Here is an 18,798-nt window from a genome sequence, read left to right as displayed (position 1 = left end):
TCACAGGGGTCGCCAAAGCCCTCTCTCGCCCCCCCAAGCCTTCACTCACCCTCACCCTCTGCCTCTGTTGGATCGCCGTTCGCCGTTCGCTTACCCCACCCACTCCCAATCTATTGCTGCCTCCGGAGTCCCAGCTGATGGCTAGAGGGAAACAAACCAGTGGTGGGATTCTGCCGGTTCTAGGTGGTTTGGCCGAACCACCTGGCTCGCTCTGCCCCTTGCCAATAAATAGTGGGGGTGTGGCGGGGCGAGGGGTGGGCGAGCCAGTAATTTAACAAATGGTTCGGTGTTTTTTTGCAATTTATTGGCCTCGCAGCACACCGAACCGTTTGTTAAATTGCTGGCTCATCCGCCCTTCGCCTTGCCCCGCCTCCCACCCGCACGGCGTCAGCCTACCCTAGCCCAGGGCTGGGCAATTGTGGCTCTTTTACAACCTGTGGACTTCAACTCCTGCCTAGCCCATTCTGGGGAATTGTGGAGAATTCTGGGAGTTGAAGTCCACAAGTTTTAAAGCTGCCAAGGTGGGAGACATCTGCTGTTACACTGTAGAATCCTTTCAAGCATGAAGATGGCCAAGTAAGTATCCTCCTTGAGAGACAACAGTTGAATATCAGGAGGGCTGTTAGAGGGCAGGGCTACATTTGGAAATTTTTGCATTTTTGCAGGTGGTGCAATACAATCTGGTGTCTGCAATGGAGAGCAAAATCCGGCTTCTTCTCTCCGCTGTAAGTTCGGCATCAGGATTCCACCTTGGTATATTTGCAGCACAAGGCAGCCCTCCTCTCCTGCCGCTTGGGACTCGGAGCGGTAAACAGCGTCCAGTTTGGGGATCAGCCGGATTTTGCTCTCCATTGCTCTCTCAGCCCCCTGCAAGCTCTCGTCTCTCAAGGAACGCTCCCTGAAGTGGTGTGGGAAACTTTGGTTGGGCTTCTCGAGAGATGAGAGCTTGCAGGGGGCCGAGAGAGCAATGGAGAACAAAATCCAGCTGCTCCCCGAACCAGACGCTGTTTACCGCTCTGAGTCGGCAGGAAATGAGGGCTGCCTTGTGCCGCAAATATACCAAGGCGGAATCCTGATGCTGCACTTACAGCAGAGAGAAGAAGCTGGATTTTGCTCTCCATTGCAGACACCAGATCGACCCTCTGCAAGGGAATGAGAGAGAGAAAGTGGGGGAGAGTGGGGGAGAGAGTGGGGGAGAGAGAGAAGGGGGAGAGAGAAAGAGAATGAGAGAAAGGGGGGAGAGAGAAAGAGAGAGAAAGAGTGGGGGAGAGAGAGAAGGGGGAGAGAAAGAATGAGAGAGTGGGGGAGAGAGAGAAGGGGAGAGAAAGAGAGAATGAGAGAGAGAGAGTGGGGGAGAGAGAGAAGGGGGAGAGAAAGAATGAGAGAGTAGGGGAGAGAGAGAAGGGGGAGAGAGAGAAAGAAAGAGAGAGAGAGTGGGGGAGAGAGGGAGAAAGAGGTGGGAGAGAAAGAGAGAATGAGAGAGGGGGGAGAGAGAAAGGGGGGGAGAGTGTCTGAAGGACCCTATCCCATCACTGGGAGTCCAGGTGCTTCAGCAAGTGGCGCACTGGATTCGTATTAGTGGTCTGCGAAATTTAAAATTATGAACTTGGTGGTCCCTGAGGTCCAAAAGGTTGGGGACCCCTGCTCTGGAGGATTTAAGTAGCTTAACTGTGCTTGTTTGTCAATACCAGAATTACAGAGTTGGAAGGGACCTTTGGAGGTTTCTAGTCCAGAGATCTCCAACCTTGGCAACTTTCTTTGCCTGGGCCTGATGCTTCCTGAGAGGCAGGGGGTCTCTCCGAATGGGACCCCCTCCCCAAAAGGCTGGCCCCAAAGCCCTAGCTCAGAGGTCTTCAAACTTGGCAGCTTTAAGACTTGTGGACTTCAACTCCCAGAATTCTCTAGCCAGCATAGCTGGCTGGGGAATTCTGGGAGTTGAAGTCTGCTAGGCTTAAAGTTGCCAAGGTTGGAGATCTCTGGACTAGAAGATAAATGTTGGCAGAAATGATGACCGGTCAAAAGTGCGAGGACCTGTCAGAAATTACTTTTTTCAGCCCCCTGGATAGTCCCTATGTGCATAAGGACTACTCAGAGGGCTGAAAAAGTTATTTTTGACCGGTCCTCGCACTTTTGACCAGTCCTTGGACTTACGACTGTCCTCACATTTCACGTTTTTTGCCCTATCTTATCACCATGGTGAAGAGAAGCAGTTGTGAAATGAGTGACATGGTTGTTAAGAATGCTGCACGGGCATAAATATGAGGATAGTCATAAGTGTGAGGACCAGTCAAAAGTGTGAGGATATGTCAGAAATGACTTTTTTCAGCCCTCTGAGTAGTCCCTATACACATAGCCATGGCCACCCGGTCACATGACCAGCTAGCCACGCCCACCCAGTCACATGACCTCTAAGCCACACCCACAAAATAAGCCACGCCCACAGAACCGATAGTAAAAAATTTTAGAACCCACCCCTGGTTGGGGGTCACCACAACATGAGGAAATGTATTAATGGGTCGCGGCATTAGGAAGGTTGAGAACCACTGTTCTAGAGTGTTGGCTATTCTTGTCAGCTTGGTGTCGTCTGCAAATTTGATGAGTTTCCTTTCTATCCCCTTGTCTGAATCATTGATGAGGATATTGAAGAGTACTAAAACAGAGCCTTGTGGTACCCCACTGCATACTTCCTTCCATATAGATGCAATTCCATTAAGGACTACATATTGAGTGCTGTTGGTCATCCAATTACAAATCCATCTGGTGATAATGCTGTCTAACCCACATTTTTCTATCTTAAATTAAAAAAATACCCTTGTAAAAAAGTAAGAAACTAAAAGAAAAAGCAGAAATACAAAAGATCCAATTCTGATTGATAAAAGAGTTCTGGAGAAGTGCATAAACTGAAAAACCAATTTACATAGGAACTGGATTGACTATAAAAAGACATTTGATTCAATATCATAGTTGGATCATCAAATATTTGGAAATGAGAGGTCTCAGTAAAACCATTAGAATATTTATAGAAAAAATAATATACCAGTAGAAGACAGAATGGTGGTTGGAAATTAAAAATATGGGCTTGTCAACATTAGGAGAGGCATCTTTTAGTGTGACACATTATCACCCTTATTATTTGTCATTTTCATGATCCCACTTTCAGTGATTTTGAAGAAAACATATCCTGGCTACCAAACAGCAAAAAATTCTAATACAACCTCACATTTGCTTTTTATGGCTGATCTGACACTTTATGGAAAATCAGAAATTGAAATCCATTCATTAAAAACGCTTAATTTTTTTAGCACAAATATAACAATGGAATTTGGCATATACAAATATGCTATAGTAGCAATAAAGTGGGATAAAATCATGAACAGTAATGAAATTGAAATACCAAATGACTAAACCATAGGGTGCCATCAGGATAAGGTCTACAAGTATCTGGACATTTTACAGTTGGATAACATCAAGCATGGACTAATTAAAAATGTGAATAATGAAGAATATATCCAAAGAGTAAGCAAATTACTAGAGACAAAATTGAACAGTGGAAATACCATCAAAGCCATCAATATCTGGCCCATACCTGTGATAAGACATACTGCTAGAATTATTAACCGGACTGAATTGAACATTTTGGACCAAAAAACAAGAAAGCAAGAAAAATAATGACTATTCACTATTCATTATAACATCACCATGGGGATACTGATAGATTATACCTGCCCTGGAGAAATGAAGGTTTACTTCAGGTCAAACAAATTGTTGAAAAAGAAAAACATGCATTGGCTGATTATGTATAGGACAACCAAAACAAGTATTAATGCAATTTAAAAATTGGAACTTACTGAATGTACAGGAAACTAAAAGTGAATATTGAAATAACGCAATAAAAACATGAACAGAATGATGGCAAGGAAAAATATTACATGGTCAATTTCTACAAAAGGTCAAGGGAAAATTAGTTAAAGATAAAACCTGTCAATGGCTTAAAACTGGAACATTAAAACATTGAAAAGAAAGAAACTGGAGGCTTGATTTTCCCTGCTCAAGAACAAGATATTCAAACTAATACAATCAAGGCAGAAATGAAAAATTATTAAATGATTTAAAGTGCAGATTGTGCAAAGAAGCAGAAGAAAAATTATACTCAGCTTGTATGAGAAGACAGCACAAACTGACGATAAAGAACAATGTAACACAGTTGCCAAAATGATTCACGGGAACATCTGTAAAAATTATCTAGTACTAGTAATGAAAAATTGGTGGAAACATATAGTTGAAAAAATATTAAAAATGAATAGTTTAATAGGTGGGATTTTTCAATACAAACTGCTCAAGTCTTAGTTCATAATGCATCAGATATAACTCTGGTTGAAAAAAATAAATTATTTACTACTGTGATAAATTGGGAGGGGGGATTTTGTGGACCATGGGTGAGATATAGTCATAATAACATTCCTTTCTCAGCAGTTCAAGGACAACCTGGGAGGTTAGAAATGGGAGGCATCTCCAGTTGGGATGGTGCTTTGATTGGACCATGTGATGGAATTGTAGATGTTGGGCAGGGACTTGAACTTTCCTTTGGGTGGGGAAACCTTGGAAGCTTTCAGATTCGGGTTTCCCCAGATGTGCCAACATGACATCTCTAATAAAATGTAGCTTTGAGGAAATCCAAGCCTCGGAGTTTTCTTTCATTGGGGGTGTTACTTGGAACCATGACAGTTGAAATACCAGGAGATAATAGAAAAGAAGACAAAGCATTGGAGAACATCACAAAGTATCAAGATCTGAAAATCAAAATCGAAAGATTATGGCATAAACCACTTGTGGTAGTCCCAGTGCTTATCAGTGCCCTGGTGCCATACCAACAAATCTTGGATAGCACTTAGAAAACGTGCGTATTGACAAAGTTTCCATCTGTCAATTGCAAAAGGCCACACTGCTTGGATCTGCATATATACTACACTGATACATTACAGCATCCTAGATTCTTGAAAGAATTTGATGCATCTGAAGGCCGACACCAGCAGCAGAAGAGAGCATCCCATCTTCATTGCCTTATCCTGCCTAAATCTGTCTGGAGGGTTGAGGAGCCTTTCAGAACAGATTTGAAAAGAATTTGAGGGAGGAAAGAAAAACTCCATCACCTGAGCAGAAACATTCACTATATTCATTCAATCTTTTATATACCTATTCATGAGTCTTAATCTGGCAAATGGGTAATACGATTGCAATCTAAATCTCAATTATCTGAAAATGATGCTAACATTTTAACTTTATTGGCAATTTAAAATGTGTGGGTGATAATATAAAACATAAAAGTTTACTCCAAAATATTTTTATATATTTGCATACTATATTAATGTTTTGTGTAGTCAGCCAAAAACTAAAAAGAAAAACCTCCTGTTTTTTAGCAACAGCTACATCTGATTAACAGGGAATTTCATTTACACCCAATCACACTGTACAAATTTAGGGTTGTTTTTTCCCCCTTTTGGAAAAGAGACTATTGGCTACAAACATTGCTGTTTGTTTGCCTTCATTATCCTTTCAAAATACATAAATGTGTACACTTTACAAAATTAATTCTTCGATATTGTCATTATAATCATATATATTTTAATGAATCTACCCATTTAAAGGTTTTTAATAGATTCAGCCAGCACTCAGTCAAAAAGAAGAAAAGCTAGTGTATGACCAAAAAGCAGAAAAACCCAGACCATTGTAACTGTACAGCTGAATAACCTTCAGCCAGAAACTATTATAGTTCTCCAAATCAACAAAACATCCCCTCAAACTTCTCTCTTTGCATGTCTTTTTCACAGCATCCAAATCAGCAGCTTATCTTTGTGGGCGAATTAGTCCTTCCTCTGCCAGGCAGGAGAGCGACTAGTCTCTGAATCCCGCCTGTGTGTTATCTGTATACGCATTCCATTTGAATCCAATTTCCTTGCATTACCTCTGCTCAGGTCAGGGATGAATGGCTGTCAAATTCCCCCAGGAATAAAAAGAAAACCTTTTCTTCCTGAGGCAGCAAGTTTCAATTCACAGAGCACATGGCTAATCTACATATGTGAAGGTCACGGCACTTCAGTCAAGGAGGTTAAGAATGGAACAGCTCACATAAGGGGCTGTCTTAAATATCTTGGCAAGGCGCCCAACAGCGAAGATTGTTGAAAAGCAATAGATAGCTTCTGGCAGCACTAAGGGTAAAAATATTTTGATCATGTGATGCCAAGCAAGCAAACCAACATGTTCCAAGTGAGAAACTTTTGCAGTCACTAATCGTGCCATATTTTGAATTCTCCACCAAACAGCCCTTCCCCCAGCCCTTTCTCACGCTGTGTAACAGAGCCCAGAGACACGTGGAGATACTGAAATCTTAGGGGAAGCTTTTTATTTTCTAAGTTAAACGAAAACAGCAATAAAACCAGGAATATAAATAACAGTATTATAAACATCATAACAAATATCGCCTAACAAAACAAAGGAGTCATAATTTCTGCCAGGAAATCAAATACTTAACTTCATTTATTAGAGGAACTGCAAAATAAAATTAATTCTGTCCACTATAATAATTTTTCATTGGATGAACTCTGCTACAGTTCTCAGTTCTAATGCCAGACACATTTTATATTCATATAAATGACAATTTCACATACTAATTAATTTGTATAACTTGCTGCATCAATAAATATGAATAGTCACACTAAAGGTTTCTGCTCTAGACCTGGGCTGAAAAATATCTCTATCCTTGGTTGTCCAAGTGCTTATAAACTTGGCCCTGGTATGTAGGAATTTAAAAAAAAAATTACACTGCTCCATCTCCATTGCTCTACTTCAAGTTTTTTTATGCTGTTGAATAAATCAGAATGAAAATGGCAAATGGTTAGTTGACTGAATTTGCCTTGTTGGCTTCCCAATTTTTACTTCAATAAATAGATATGAAAGTGACTGCAACTGTTTGCCCCGCCCCTTTTTACAAGGTTATTTTAAGATTCTCTAGAAAAGATATTGTCATATTCAGTATAAAGACAGACAAATACGTTTATTATGAAATCTTTTAACTTTTGTATGAAAAAATAAAACTAAATGTTTTAACATGCAAAAATGTAGCAGTTTTACTTGTGCAAGCAAGCTATGGAAGAACTTTAAGAGGGAAAATCTGTTCAGAGCAATCAGGAAAATTATGATAGTACAATCTGCTTTGCATTTTTTAATAAGACAAATATCTTTCTTAAGTTTGAAAAAGATGACTTCTGGCAGCACCTAGTTAAAATGCTTTCTTTCTCTCTTTTTTTGTTAGCATGTATGAACTGAGTTGTTTTAGAAAGACAAGCATCTTAAATTATTTGTCAATACTGAAATGCTGATACATTCATAGATTTCTATGAACAGAATGTAACAATATATTAATTTCTTTTATAAGCTATTACATGATGCGATTATTATCATGTACAATTAAAACTATTATTTGAGCATCTCATCACAATTGTACTGAAATCAAACAAAATGTATTGAGTAAAAAAGCAGAAAACAAAACATGGGAAAAGTAGGAAATGATGAGATAGTTAAAAATCCTTAGTTGTTCTGTATTTACCTATTATAAATTGGAAAACAAAAGCTAAGCTAAATAAGTTCTTCTAGTGGATTCAAGTATTTTTCCCACAATGTATTTATCTGATCAATAAAAGCTTGAATAGCCAGCTTCAATATTTCTATAATCAGCAAGTAAATGATGTAATGGTAAACTGTTTTAATAACAATTGAGATAGAGAAATATATAAAATACACACAGACACACACAAACATTGATCTGTGTTTTAATGGGAAGAGATACAGAGCTAATAAAGCAGAAGTGCTGGACTTCTAAAATGAAGAAATGGGAGGACTATGTTCTTAAAATAAATAAAACTAGAAGAATAAAGATACTAAAAGTTGCTATTTCTTTTTTATGAGTAAAATGCTCATTAGTTTCTCAAAGCTTAGATATTTATCATCATTACAAAAAGTATTGGTTATAAACAATTCTCTATTTTCTTACTAATGACAATGCTGAATAGAATTGAAACTGATATACAAACTGTTAAAATATAAAGAGCATATCAGTTTATCAAAAAGTGTGATTACCTGTTGCTTATAAACTTTTCTGACTCTGTGTAGATGAAATTGACAAATTTGTATTCCAAACTGAAATTCAATTGAGTCCATTTCAAATACACTGAATTAAGTTGTTTAGAAAAATAAAAATCTTCAAACCCAATAAATGTGAAATCACTGGAAAACCCCAATCCTCTTATTGTTCTTTTTAATTGTTATTGACAATTAAGAAAAAAAATTCAATTGTTGTTTGTTTGGCAATTTACACACAATTTTGGTCAAAATAGCATTCTATCCCAGTCTCTATTTATAAGAGTATCAGGGGTACATCTATCATAATCTTCTAAGGTCACCATCTTTACTAACATAATCCAAGACAGAATCTGGAATAATTCTGTGAAATGCATTCAGTATGTCGCTAGATCTTGTTTTACATCAGTTTGCAATTGGTAACATCCTCAGCAGAGGTGACCCTTCAAGTGTAATATGAAAAAGCATAACATACCTTTGTTATTTCATATTTGAAATTATTCAGATATACAAAAATAAAAAACCTAGCTACACTGTTTATTTAGTTGGCTTATCAAATGAGCAATCAGGAAATCATAACAAGCTAGTAAAGGAAAAAAAAAATCTGCATTTAGAGGATGTCCTAGTCAATTACCTTAATAGGAACATTTGAAAAAAAAGAAAAGAAATGCAACTGATGATGCAGGCTCTGATCCCTGAAAACTCGTGGGTAACAGATTTTTTTAGTCTTTAAAATGCCGAAGTCTCTCTATTAAGTTTTACATTTGAAGAGAATTTCACTGATTTTGAAGACTATTGAAACCGTCTGTGTTAAGCTCCAAATTATCTGACTTGAGATGTTAATGCAGTGTCATGCTTTATGATGCTCTGCATGATACAACTCATGGAATATGCCATCCTAAGCTCTTTTGTCCTGGCAAATGAATGCTTCAGGAAAGTAGAAACTTTAGCACATTCATGCTTTTTTTTTTTTTTTTTTTTGAACCAAGCATGTGTGTAATCCCAAAGGAATGGCTTGTGACAGCACTTCTAACTTCAAATCTTAATAAGGGAAGCAGAGCTTTGGATCAGGCTAGAATGTGCAAACAGCCTTTAACTATTAAAATGAAAGGAGAAATCAATTCCATGATTACCTTTCATGAGTTCATAAAAACATTACCCTTTTTCCCTCACATCTCTGTTAATAAATGACACAGATCATCAAGATTGAAAGTAAGCATTTGTTCATGAGAAAAACCAGTATATTAAGAATCATAGGACAGTAGACGGCAAATTTCAAAGCTGTATGGAAATGTGATGCCCTACTGGAGCCTTAGCAAGCTTGAGGGCAATTATATGAATGACAATACACATAACATTGCTTTATAACTTGTAGTATGTGAACATTTCGGGTCAATCAGACTAGACTTAATATGCTGACTAAGCATAATTAATCTAAGAGTGAAAAATATGATGATGCTCATCTTATATGCTGCCTTTTCCCCAAACACACAAATATATGCTTTTTCATTTCCAGCAGTTATGGAAGATACAGCAGTTTGAATAGTGATTTGGATTTATTTTCTTATAAGGTAATAGATTTATTTATCAGCATTCACTGAACTGAAAGAAATGCCTTTGCTTGAACTTCCTTTCTAAATCTGATCTTATATTTGCCTACTGGAATAATAAAAAGTTTGCATTTGGAACAAGGGGAAATAGATATGCATGCTGCTCCAACATCATGCTTATATGCACTAAATATTAGGGCAAATATTCATTTTAAAGTTACAAGTTAAGATTCTACTCATGTCAAATCATGATCAGCAGCAAACTGCAAATATCCTACTATTTTATACAACAATGCCAGGGGAGAGGCCTACCCTTTTAATGAAGAATTTATACATATTATGGGGCAGTTTGATCTACTGATTGATCTACTACAACTACATTTATATTTTATGTGTTAGGAAAACATAAGCTTGCTTCTTAGAGAGTACATGGTGGAAAAGTCTATAAAACTGACAATTTAGCTCAATAATTATCTCAAGCAAAGTTGAATGTAAATTTCAATTGAGAACTCAATATTCCAGCATCCTTAATTTTTCAGAAATCAATAATATGCAGCGATGTCCTCACTATTAATAGTGATAATTGTAACAAAGAAGTTATTAATTATATTGCTCCATTACCACAGAATTCATAATTGAGAATTTTAATCAGAAACTAGTACTGAACATATAATGTAAAAGGCATTGTTTTCTCATATTAGTACTAATAATCTATAGCTATAGAGCTGATATTCATCAGTGTCCAGATTGTGATCCTGCAGTTTCACGTTACACTCAAAACAATGAATTACAGCTAATTCAAAAAAAAGAGAGAGAAGGGGGATTTGTTTATGGATAACTTATTCCTATAACAAGGGCTATGGTTTTTTTTAAAAAAAACAATCAACTACCTGATGTTTTTCTAATTAACTATTATCTAGTGAAGTAGAGAGTTGAAAAAGAAAGAAAAAGATGAGTAACAACCATTATGCTTTATATAATCTATTAATCTATAACATATGTAATAACCTAACCTATGACATCTGAAATGTGAAGTATTTCTTAAAGTAACTTCTTAATCTTTAGCCTGTATAATCACAAAACTAGTAAATAATCAAATTAAATCTGAGACTCTTATGTACTTTTATCCTAATTGTACTACTTTTGATCTTATTTGTAACTATGGATGCTGCAAAGATGGAGCTTGAATAGTTTCTCTAGGTTTCATGAGATTTTCATTTTATTGTTATATTTGGTAATCTTTTTACATTTGGGAAGGGCTATGACTAAAATAATTTAAATTGTTTTCTTAAACAAATGAAATGGGAGTATTTTGCTCAGAACAGAATTCAACTCCTACATATTGAAAACAAAGATACCTATAAGCAATAATGCCATCAAGCATCCAGATAGTGCTCTGATTTCTATTTTCTTTATTTTACAGAGAATATTAAAATGGTTACTGTATATCTGGACTGAGCATTACATTGTGCACATGTGTACAGGTATATATGTACATTTATTTGTACATGCATGGGCATTTATAAATAGATACATCTCACATATATGTTCTGGTAACCATTTTATTCCACACATTTCAAACGTACAGGTTTTTTGCCCACAGGAATACAGGATAAGTATATAGCTGTAATTTTAAGAATCTGATCCAGAGAAAAATATCTTTAAAAAATAAATATATATTTTGATAACTTTTTGCTTTTTAAAATAGAAATGCCATTTTGAAGTCTATTACTAAATGATTTCAATTGTAATAGAAAAGTAACAAAAACATTACTAATGAATATTCATTATGAACATTAGAACCTAATGCTTGTGTGTTAAAAAAACTTGTCAGACTACATTTTATAAATTGCATCCACGATATGACGATGGTGAACAAGTATTTGCCCCCACAAGCAGGATATGCACCAGTTAAGTGTAAAATCTATTTCCAAGGGTCATGATAAGGTCATTATGATTCTGATCTCTTTTTTAACTAAAATTGAAAACTCACAATTTTCCCATGAAGATATCATATAAAAGCTAGTTTATGTTTTCAACATATTAAAATTACATGCTAGAATAATCCCTTGTTTATAGCACAGAAAATAAAACAAATATTTTAAATTGAACTGGGATTATATATACACACATTTTGCTAATGTTTTTATTAATCTTAGAAAATTAGAAGGAAAAAAAGACTCTTTAAATTTTTACTTCCTCATAAAGGAGGGGAAAAAGAAGATAATAAAATATTAAAGCAATAGCATATAGACAATAAGACAAATATGTTTTCAGTCTACCCAAGATTCTTTTATTATTATTATTATTATTATTATTTTTCTGATTAGCACATCACTCACTTCTGCAGTCGGTTTTCTTCCAGAACACATCATTTAAATTTTATTTTAAAACTGAGCCATTTGGTATCTCCAAATAGTATATATGAAAATCTATTTTTCATATTCCTGTCCCTTAAAACAGATTCAAAGATTTAGCATTCATAATAACAAGGTCTTAGTAAGGAAAAAAGTCTCTAGTAATACTAAAATATCACTCTTTTTAAAAAGTGTTTATTTTATTGCAAATTAAAACATAGGTTTCCATTTTATCTTTTAAATCAAAGAATGAAATGAAGCACAGTAATTTCTGTTTCTAGTCAATAAAGTACAAATACAAAACAGTTTTTTAAAAAATATATACAATTTTCTGAATGTTAATATAATTTAGAAGCAAATAAAACCCACACACATTAAGCAATATTAATAAAAGTTATCTAATAGCTACATATCTAAGGGCGTGAGCGATACAATAGTAACCAATGTACGAATAAAATTAACATCACCCAAAAATATATATCTAATGCTAAGGTAATATGAAATTCTATAAAAGATCAATACTCAGCAAGAATTCAGTCACAAATACAGATCTAATAAATGCGGCACAACACAGAAAAAAAAATCACATATAATTGGCTACAATTCTATTTGTTATCAGTCCCAATGATTTAAAACTTAAAATATTTATTCATGCTACCAGAACGAAGGAAATTTTCCAAAACCATTAACAAAAAAACAAGCTAAACAAAAATGCAAAACAAAATGAAGAAGGGAATTAATCCCCCTTTCTAAAAAAAAACTGTTTATCATTGCTAATGTTTAATATAATAGCTAGTGGTGTGCTAAATCCCACTTAACCTCAGCTATCTATCGATGACTGACAATTATTTCAGCTTCTTCTAAGAACATGTAACCTTGCATCTGTGAGCAAAAGTGCTCAGTTATTATTTGTGGCAAGAATTTTTGTGACTGTACTGCTCAGCAATTCTATTTACATCAGCAATGCTAAATGCCCAATGGAGAAAGGGGAGCCAATCAGATGGCAGATTAGATGTCAACTCAGAGGCAGCTGTCTGGAGACTATTACAGCCAGTTTACCTCCACAATTCAAATTCCAAACCTCGCAAAGGAGATCAAGTCACTCTTTAGGCTCAGACAGCAGAATAAGAAACATCAAGGGCGCGGAGTTATTTCCTACCGTTTTTAAGGTGCTAAATAGGAAACTTAAGCAAGCATTGTTCAATCACCATCTGATACCTATTAATTTGGCAACCTACAAGATACATGTAATCAGAAAAGATGCATTAGTCGCCAGAAACCCTGACTGTTGATCTCTTACAGCACTCAGGCCTTTTCTAGTTAAGAAAAAGGACCCTTTTCACAACGGGTTTTTAATTATTTTCCTCTATATGCTTTCAAACTGAATGTATAGAGATTGGAAAGGCAGGAGAAACATGCAAAAAGAAAAGGTCATCCAAAGAACAATGTGAGCCTCGAAAATTATCAGTGGTAGGGCACATATACAAGCTACTTAACCTGTTTCTGCTGGTTTTCGGAATACAACTGCATCCAAGCAAAGCAATGTGTTAATAACTTTAAAGGTCTTTTTCTGAAATAATCAGGACAGGATAAGAAAGACAGCATGTTAACTAGCACAGCCAATAAAATGACACTGGTCCCTCCCTTTCCCACTCCAAAGTGGTTCTCCTCCGGGCCTTGTGTGTTCAGATTTCTAATAAGTCTAGAGTAGGAGCACTGGGTGGGGTAGAGTGGGTCTCTTGTATTGTTCAGCCGTCTCATAAAAATGGTCTTATTTTTTCCGAAGAAAAAGTCATTCCCCCTGTGATGCCTCTCTAACCTAATCAGAGTCAGACATTGTGCATTATCCAATCCTGTTAGGGAGGCAGCAAGCAGTGGAGATGGAGTAGTAGGGGAAAAGTAAAGCAGAAAGTAAAGGTTGCATCGGACACATTAACACACGAAGTTAAACCACACAACGGTTTGCTCTTTGAGGTTCTTACGGTTACCTGGTTCCTGCTGAGGGTCTGTCCAGTGCTTCCAGGGCTCATAGCAGGGTGATTTCTTTGTTGTGCAGCTGCCCAGGCTGGGTTTGCAGCTCCATACTGGGAGCCCATGTCCTTGCCCATGACTGCCTGCTGACTTCCTGGGGCGGCTGCGGCGGCTGCTCCCTGAGCCGGCTGCTGCGATGGGGCACCGCTGGGGCTGCTATAATCAGGGTAGCCCGTGCCATAGCTCCTCATCATGGGGCTGGGGGAAGTCAGCAGCTGGTTCAAGGTTGGGGTGGCTCCAGACGGGTGTTGGTTTTGCCCGGAGAATCTTTGGAAACCCGCAGCCCCGGATGCCTTTCCCAAGCTCCCGGCGCCGCCAGGGCCCAGCATCATGCCCTGCTGGTGCTGCCTGGGGGAACTCAGCACCCCGAAAGCAGAGGACGAGCCCCCATAGCCGCCGCCGCCTCCTCCTCCTCCTGCAGCCGCCGCTGCCGCCGCCGCCGCCGCCGCCACGGCTCCTGCTCCTGTGTTAGTGCCGCCGCCAGGCCGGCCGTAAGCGCTCGAGTAGTGGTTGTACTGGCTGTTGGCGTAGCCTTCGTGCGAGTTGGGCAGGGGGTCCATGATGTTGGGGGCCGCCGCGGGGTGCATTAGCCCCATCCCGGGGCTTTGTTGTCCGCCATGTTGATCAAAGCAAGGCCCGGCCCGGCTCGCTGAGGAGGCGCCTCCGCCGCCGCTGCTGCTGCCGCTGCCAGCGTTGCCGTAATAGCTATTAAACTCCGAGACACCCACCGCTGAGGGGCCGCCGCCGCCGCCGCCGCCGTCTCCTCCTCCAGTGCCGCCGCCGCCGCCGCCGCTGCTGCCGCCCGCTCCCTGAGGTGGTGGCGGTGGTGGTAGCGGTGGAGGCGGCGGCGGCTGCTGCCCGCCCAAAGGTCCCAAACTAGGGTGGTCGTAGCGACTGTTGAGGTGCTGCTCGCCCATTTTGTCCGGCGGCGGCGTCGCCTCTTCCTCGTCCCCGCCTTGATTCAGCAGGGGCTGAGGCTGCGGCTGGCTCTGGGGCTCGGCCTGTCCCCCCAAGCCACGGTCTTTTCCTCCATGTTGCTGCTGCTGCTGCTGCTGCTGCTGTTCCATGTCTGCGCTGCTGGGCTGAGCAGCGCCGCCGCCGTTGTTGTTGCTGCTGCTGCTGCCGCCGCCGCCGCCGTTGTTGTTATTCTGCATCGGATGGTGCTGAGGCGGCGGCTGTGGCTGGAATTGATTTAGCTGTTGGTGTTGAACTGCATGGTGGTGGTGGTGGTGGTGAACGTGGGGGTGCTGGGCACGGAGGTGAGCTGGGTGCTGGTGCTGGGCACGGGGGTGGTGTGAAGGTGCGGCGGCAGGAGGATCGCCTCCAACGCTTTGCAACTTATGATTGGGAAGCAGCCCTGTCTCCATAGGAAAAGAAGAGGAAGATAAGCCCGACGCGCTTCCAGGGTCTTTCAGAACCAGTTCCGAGGAAGAGCTGCGGCCGCTGCTGGTAGCGTTGTTAGGAGCCGCGGCGGCGGCAGAAGTTGCATTACTGGCCATGTTCACTTCATTATCTTGGTGGAGAAGATGGTGATCTACATTATTCAATCTGCTGCTGCTCGTCCCATCTACGACCCCCAGGAGGGAGCCAGATCCAGCAGCTCCGAGGGTGCCAGCCACGGGAACCCCAGAGTTAAGATCCTGGCTTAAGTTACCCGTCAAACTCTGGGTTTTGACCTTGCTCTTGCTCGCACTCATCGGAGCCGCTGCTACTTGCGCGGCCATGATCGAGGAGACTCAATTATCTCCCTCCCCCTTTCCTTTCACCACCACCACCACCACCACCCCTAGAAAAACGGGCAAAATAAATAAGGGTGTGGAATTGACAGGAGAAAGAAAACTCAAAACTGGCCCTAAAGGACAGGAAAACAGATTTATTTGGTGAAAAAGCCAGTATGGTTATTGCAGGCGCGCGTGCGCGCGCGCTTTCACACGCAGACAGCACGGGCTTTTTTTTTTTTTTTTTTTTGGAAAAATGACAGAAAAGTCCCCTCCCAAAGTCCTTGATGGAGATTAGAAATTGAAGAATGCCTTACGGTCCATGCCTGTTCCTGCTGTGTGATTTCATAGTGAAAGTTGTTGTTGTTTTGTTTTTGTTTTTTAGTCTAAATGAAAGTTTTTTTTTTCTTTTCCTCCCTAGCCCGGATATGGGTAAATACACGTCTGGCTGAGCCTATCAGGCCCAGCAAGGCTGGGGAGAGAGGGAGAGGGAGGGAGAGGCGAGGAGAACGAGTTCTAACAATTATTATCCACTTCTCTCTGATTATCCTGGTACACGTGGAAAACGCGGACTGGATTTCTCTTCCGTCTCCTGCTGCAGCTCTTATGGCAAAGAGGATCCTCTGGAAAAGAGGGGGGGGGCAATTCGCAGCTGCTTTTCGGCAGCTTCCATCCAGGACCAGGAAAGCTGACACAGAGCATTGTAAAACCAGGGACGGAGGCTGCCTCTCCCTGTTTTCTCTTATTCAAAGATAGGTGAAAAGAGGGGGGGAAATGCCTTCAAGTTCAAATAATAAAAAAAGAGCCTCTTGGAATAAGGGGTTGGGTTTTCTAAAATATACCATCTTGCTATTGCTTCTGGGGTAAGCAAGGTTATTTAGAGGGGTAAGGAAGAAGAAGAAAAAGAAAGAAAAGAAAAAAGAAGGAAGGAAAAGAAAGAATGAAAGAAAGAGGAAGGAAGGAAGGAAGGACTCTATGTTGTGAATAAGAAAAAGAATCAATTAGTTTTGCCATTAAAACTATCTAGGGGGGTATTTATTGACTTACTTTATTTAATTTAATGCCACCCAACTTTCAAAAGTTTTTAGCAACTACCACACAACCAAACAGCCATAAATTATTCCACATCTATCATCATTTATCACACAAGGTGCACAAAACTTGAGTAAAAAATTAGGCACATGAATAAATTCTCAAACTCACAGAACACCAGGCTCTATAGACAGGTACAGTCCAAGCACCATATGTGATAAGACATGCATGTAAGTCTACTCAGCTCAAGATAAGCCGTTAATATATGCATAAAGGGATCTTCATTCAAAGGACTGATCCAACCTACTTTTGCATAATGGGTTTCTTTGCTGGATTAGAGAGAAATATCTGGGTCAGTAAGACAAATGTCTGCATTTGCTATTATATGGAAAGATAAAAACATGATATAAAGATGTCTTCTTTACTTTCTACGTTTAAAATAGGAATTTGTTCAAATGCTATCACATTTTTCAGGGCTGATTATATCATTATTACAAACTATTAGGGTACATCTTTTACAGAGTAAATTTATTTCATGGCTCCTGCATTTGTTTATTCAGTAAAATTTTCAGTATAGCACATGTAACTTCCAATTAATAAATTCATAATTGTTTCTAAGGCTGCTACTCTTATCTCCATTTACCTGGGAATGAGCTACAATAAATGGACAGGGACTTATTTCTAAGTATGGAAATGTTCTGCTGACTACAATCGTCATACAATAATTTTTACAATATATCATTCTAAAGCCATTAGACTTACTTTTGAGGAATGTATTGTGCAATATTTCTCTAACAAGTATTAGGTTAACCTGCCAAGCGCATGGGGGTTCCATTTGGGCAGCGGGCAGCCCACCGGTCAACCGCATCTTTTTTGGGTGGTCTTATCCTTTGGCATGAATGGAAATGGTATACTGTAAAAGCAGTAACTGGTGAGTTGCACAATGTATAAAGCAAAGCTATCAAGTATCATTGGTATTGACCTGCTTAAAATGAACTTTAATCCATTAATTAATTGATAGATTGATTTAAAAGCAACTCAGGCAGCTGCTCAACTAAAATTGGCTGACATCCCTTGAAAATATGTTAATCTAGATCTTTCACCCTTTCAAGTACAAAAGGATGCTAGAATGGCCACTTAAATTATCAACATGGTCTAATTATTCTAAATTGGATGCAAAGATTGCTGCTTCTGCAGATGATGCTATGTTTCCAGATACAAATAGTTGCATATGAAGTGTGTATTTATAATACTTTTACTTTGTTGCATGCTACCCATATCAGTTTGTTTAACACATTGGTAACATATAAATATTTATTTTATCGCAAAACAATTTCTTTTTTCAATTCCCAATATTAGTTTGTTCTGTCAATAACACTGTTGCCAAGAAATAATACATTGTATATCTTTATGCTGATTATATCATTTTCAGCAGCATGTGTGACCAGCAGTCTGTGGCAGCAACATTTCTGAAATTGCTACTGTGTCCAGCTGTCTGAAAATCCTAATAATCATTTGCATTAATGATGCTCTTAATACAATTATTATATACAGGGCTGTTTTCAACATGTTCTATTAATTTGTATGCACAGCAAGGATTTCCTGAAGAGAGTAAAATATTTCCAGCACTATCGTTATGTCCCTTAACAATGGAATTACATTTGGTGTATGTAAAACACCTTTGATGATCGAAAGAATGATTACTTCTCATTTTGCTAAATTATTAGGTATAGAAATGACTTGCATTTATATAATAGCATATTGCCACTATTAGCATTAACAAATTAAGGGCTATTTTAATGTAATTAATATGCACTGTACAGCGATATCTACTAAGACTCCATTTCTAATCCACCAATTAAACCAATGAAAGGTACAATGCTATCTCAAAAATAAACAGCAATTCTTGGTTTTAAGTTTATAGTTTAAAATATATAGTTATCTATTAACTTAAAAACATGAAATCATTACATTGGA

General features: G+C 38.8%; 1 protein-coding gene across 15 annotated transcripts in view; it reads right to left on the bottom strand.

Annotated features, from left to right (window-relative positions):
- Positions 1–15,882, bottom strand: part of ARID1B (AT-rich interaction domain 1B) — a 434,784-nt gene extending 418,902 nt beyond the window's left edge. For 4 of the 15 annotated variants that reach the window (XM_034428579.3, XM_034428583.3, XM_034428580.3 and 1 more), the window contains exon 1: positions 14,029–15,879. In XM_034428579.3, the coding sequence (XP_034284470.2) occupies positions 14,029–15,795 (1,767 nt within the window). In that variant the 5' untranslated portion in view covers positions 15,796–15,879. Of the gene's footprint in view, positions 1–14,028 lie in introns of all 15 variants that reach the window. The other 11 variants (XM_034428581.3, XM_034428584.3, XM_087882867.1 and 8 more) reach the window with 5 other exon arrangements.
- Between the last annotated feature and the right edge of the window lie 2,916 nt (positions 15,883–18,798).

Source organism: Pantherophis guttatus, chromosome 1, assembly GCF_059756535.1.
Source record: "Pantherophis guttatus breed Tessera chromosome 1, ASM5975653v1, whole genome shotgun sequence".
NCBI lineage: Eukaryota > Metazoa > Chordata > Lepidosauria > Squamata > Colubridae > Pantherophis > Pantherophis guttatus.
This window is presented reverse-complemented; position numbering and strand designations above follow the sequence as displayed.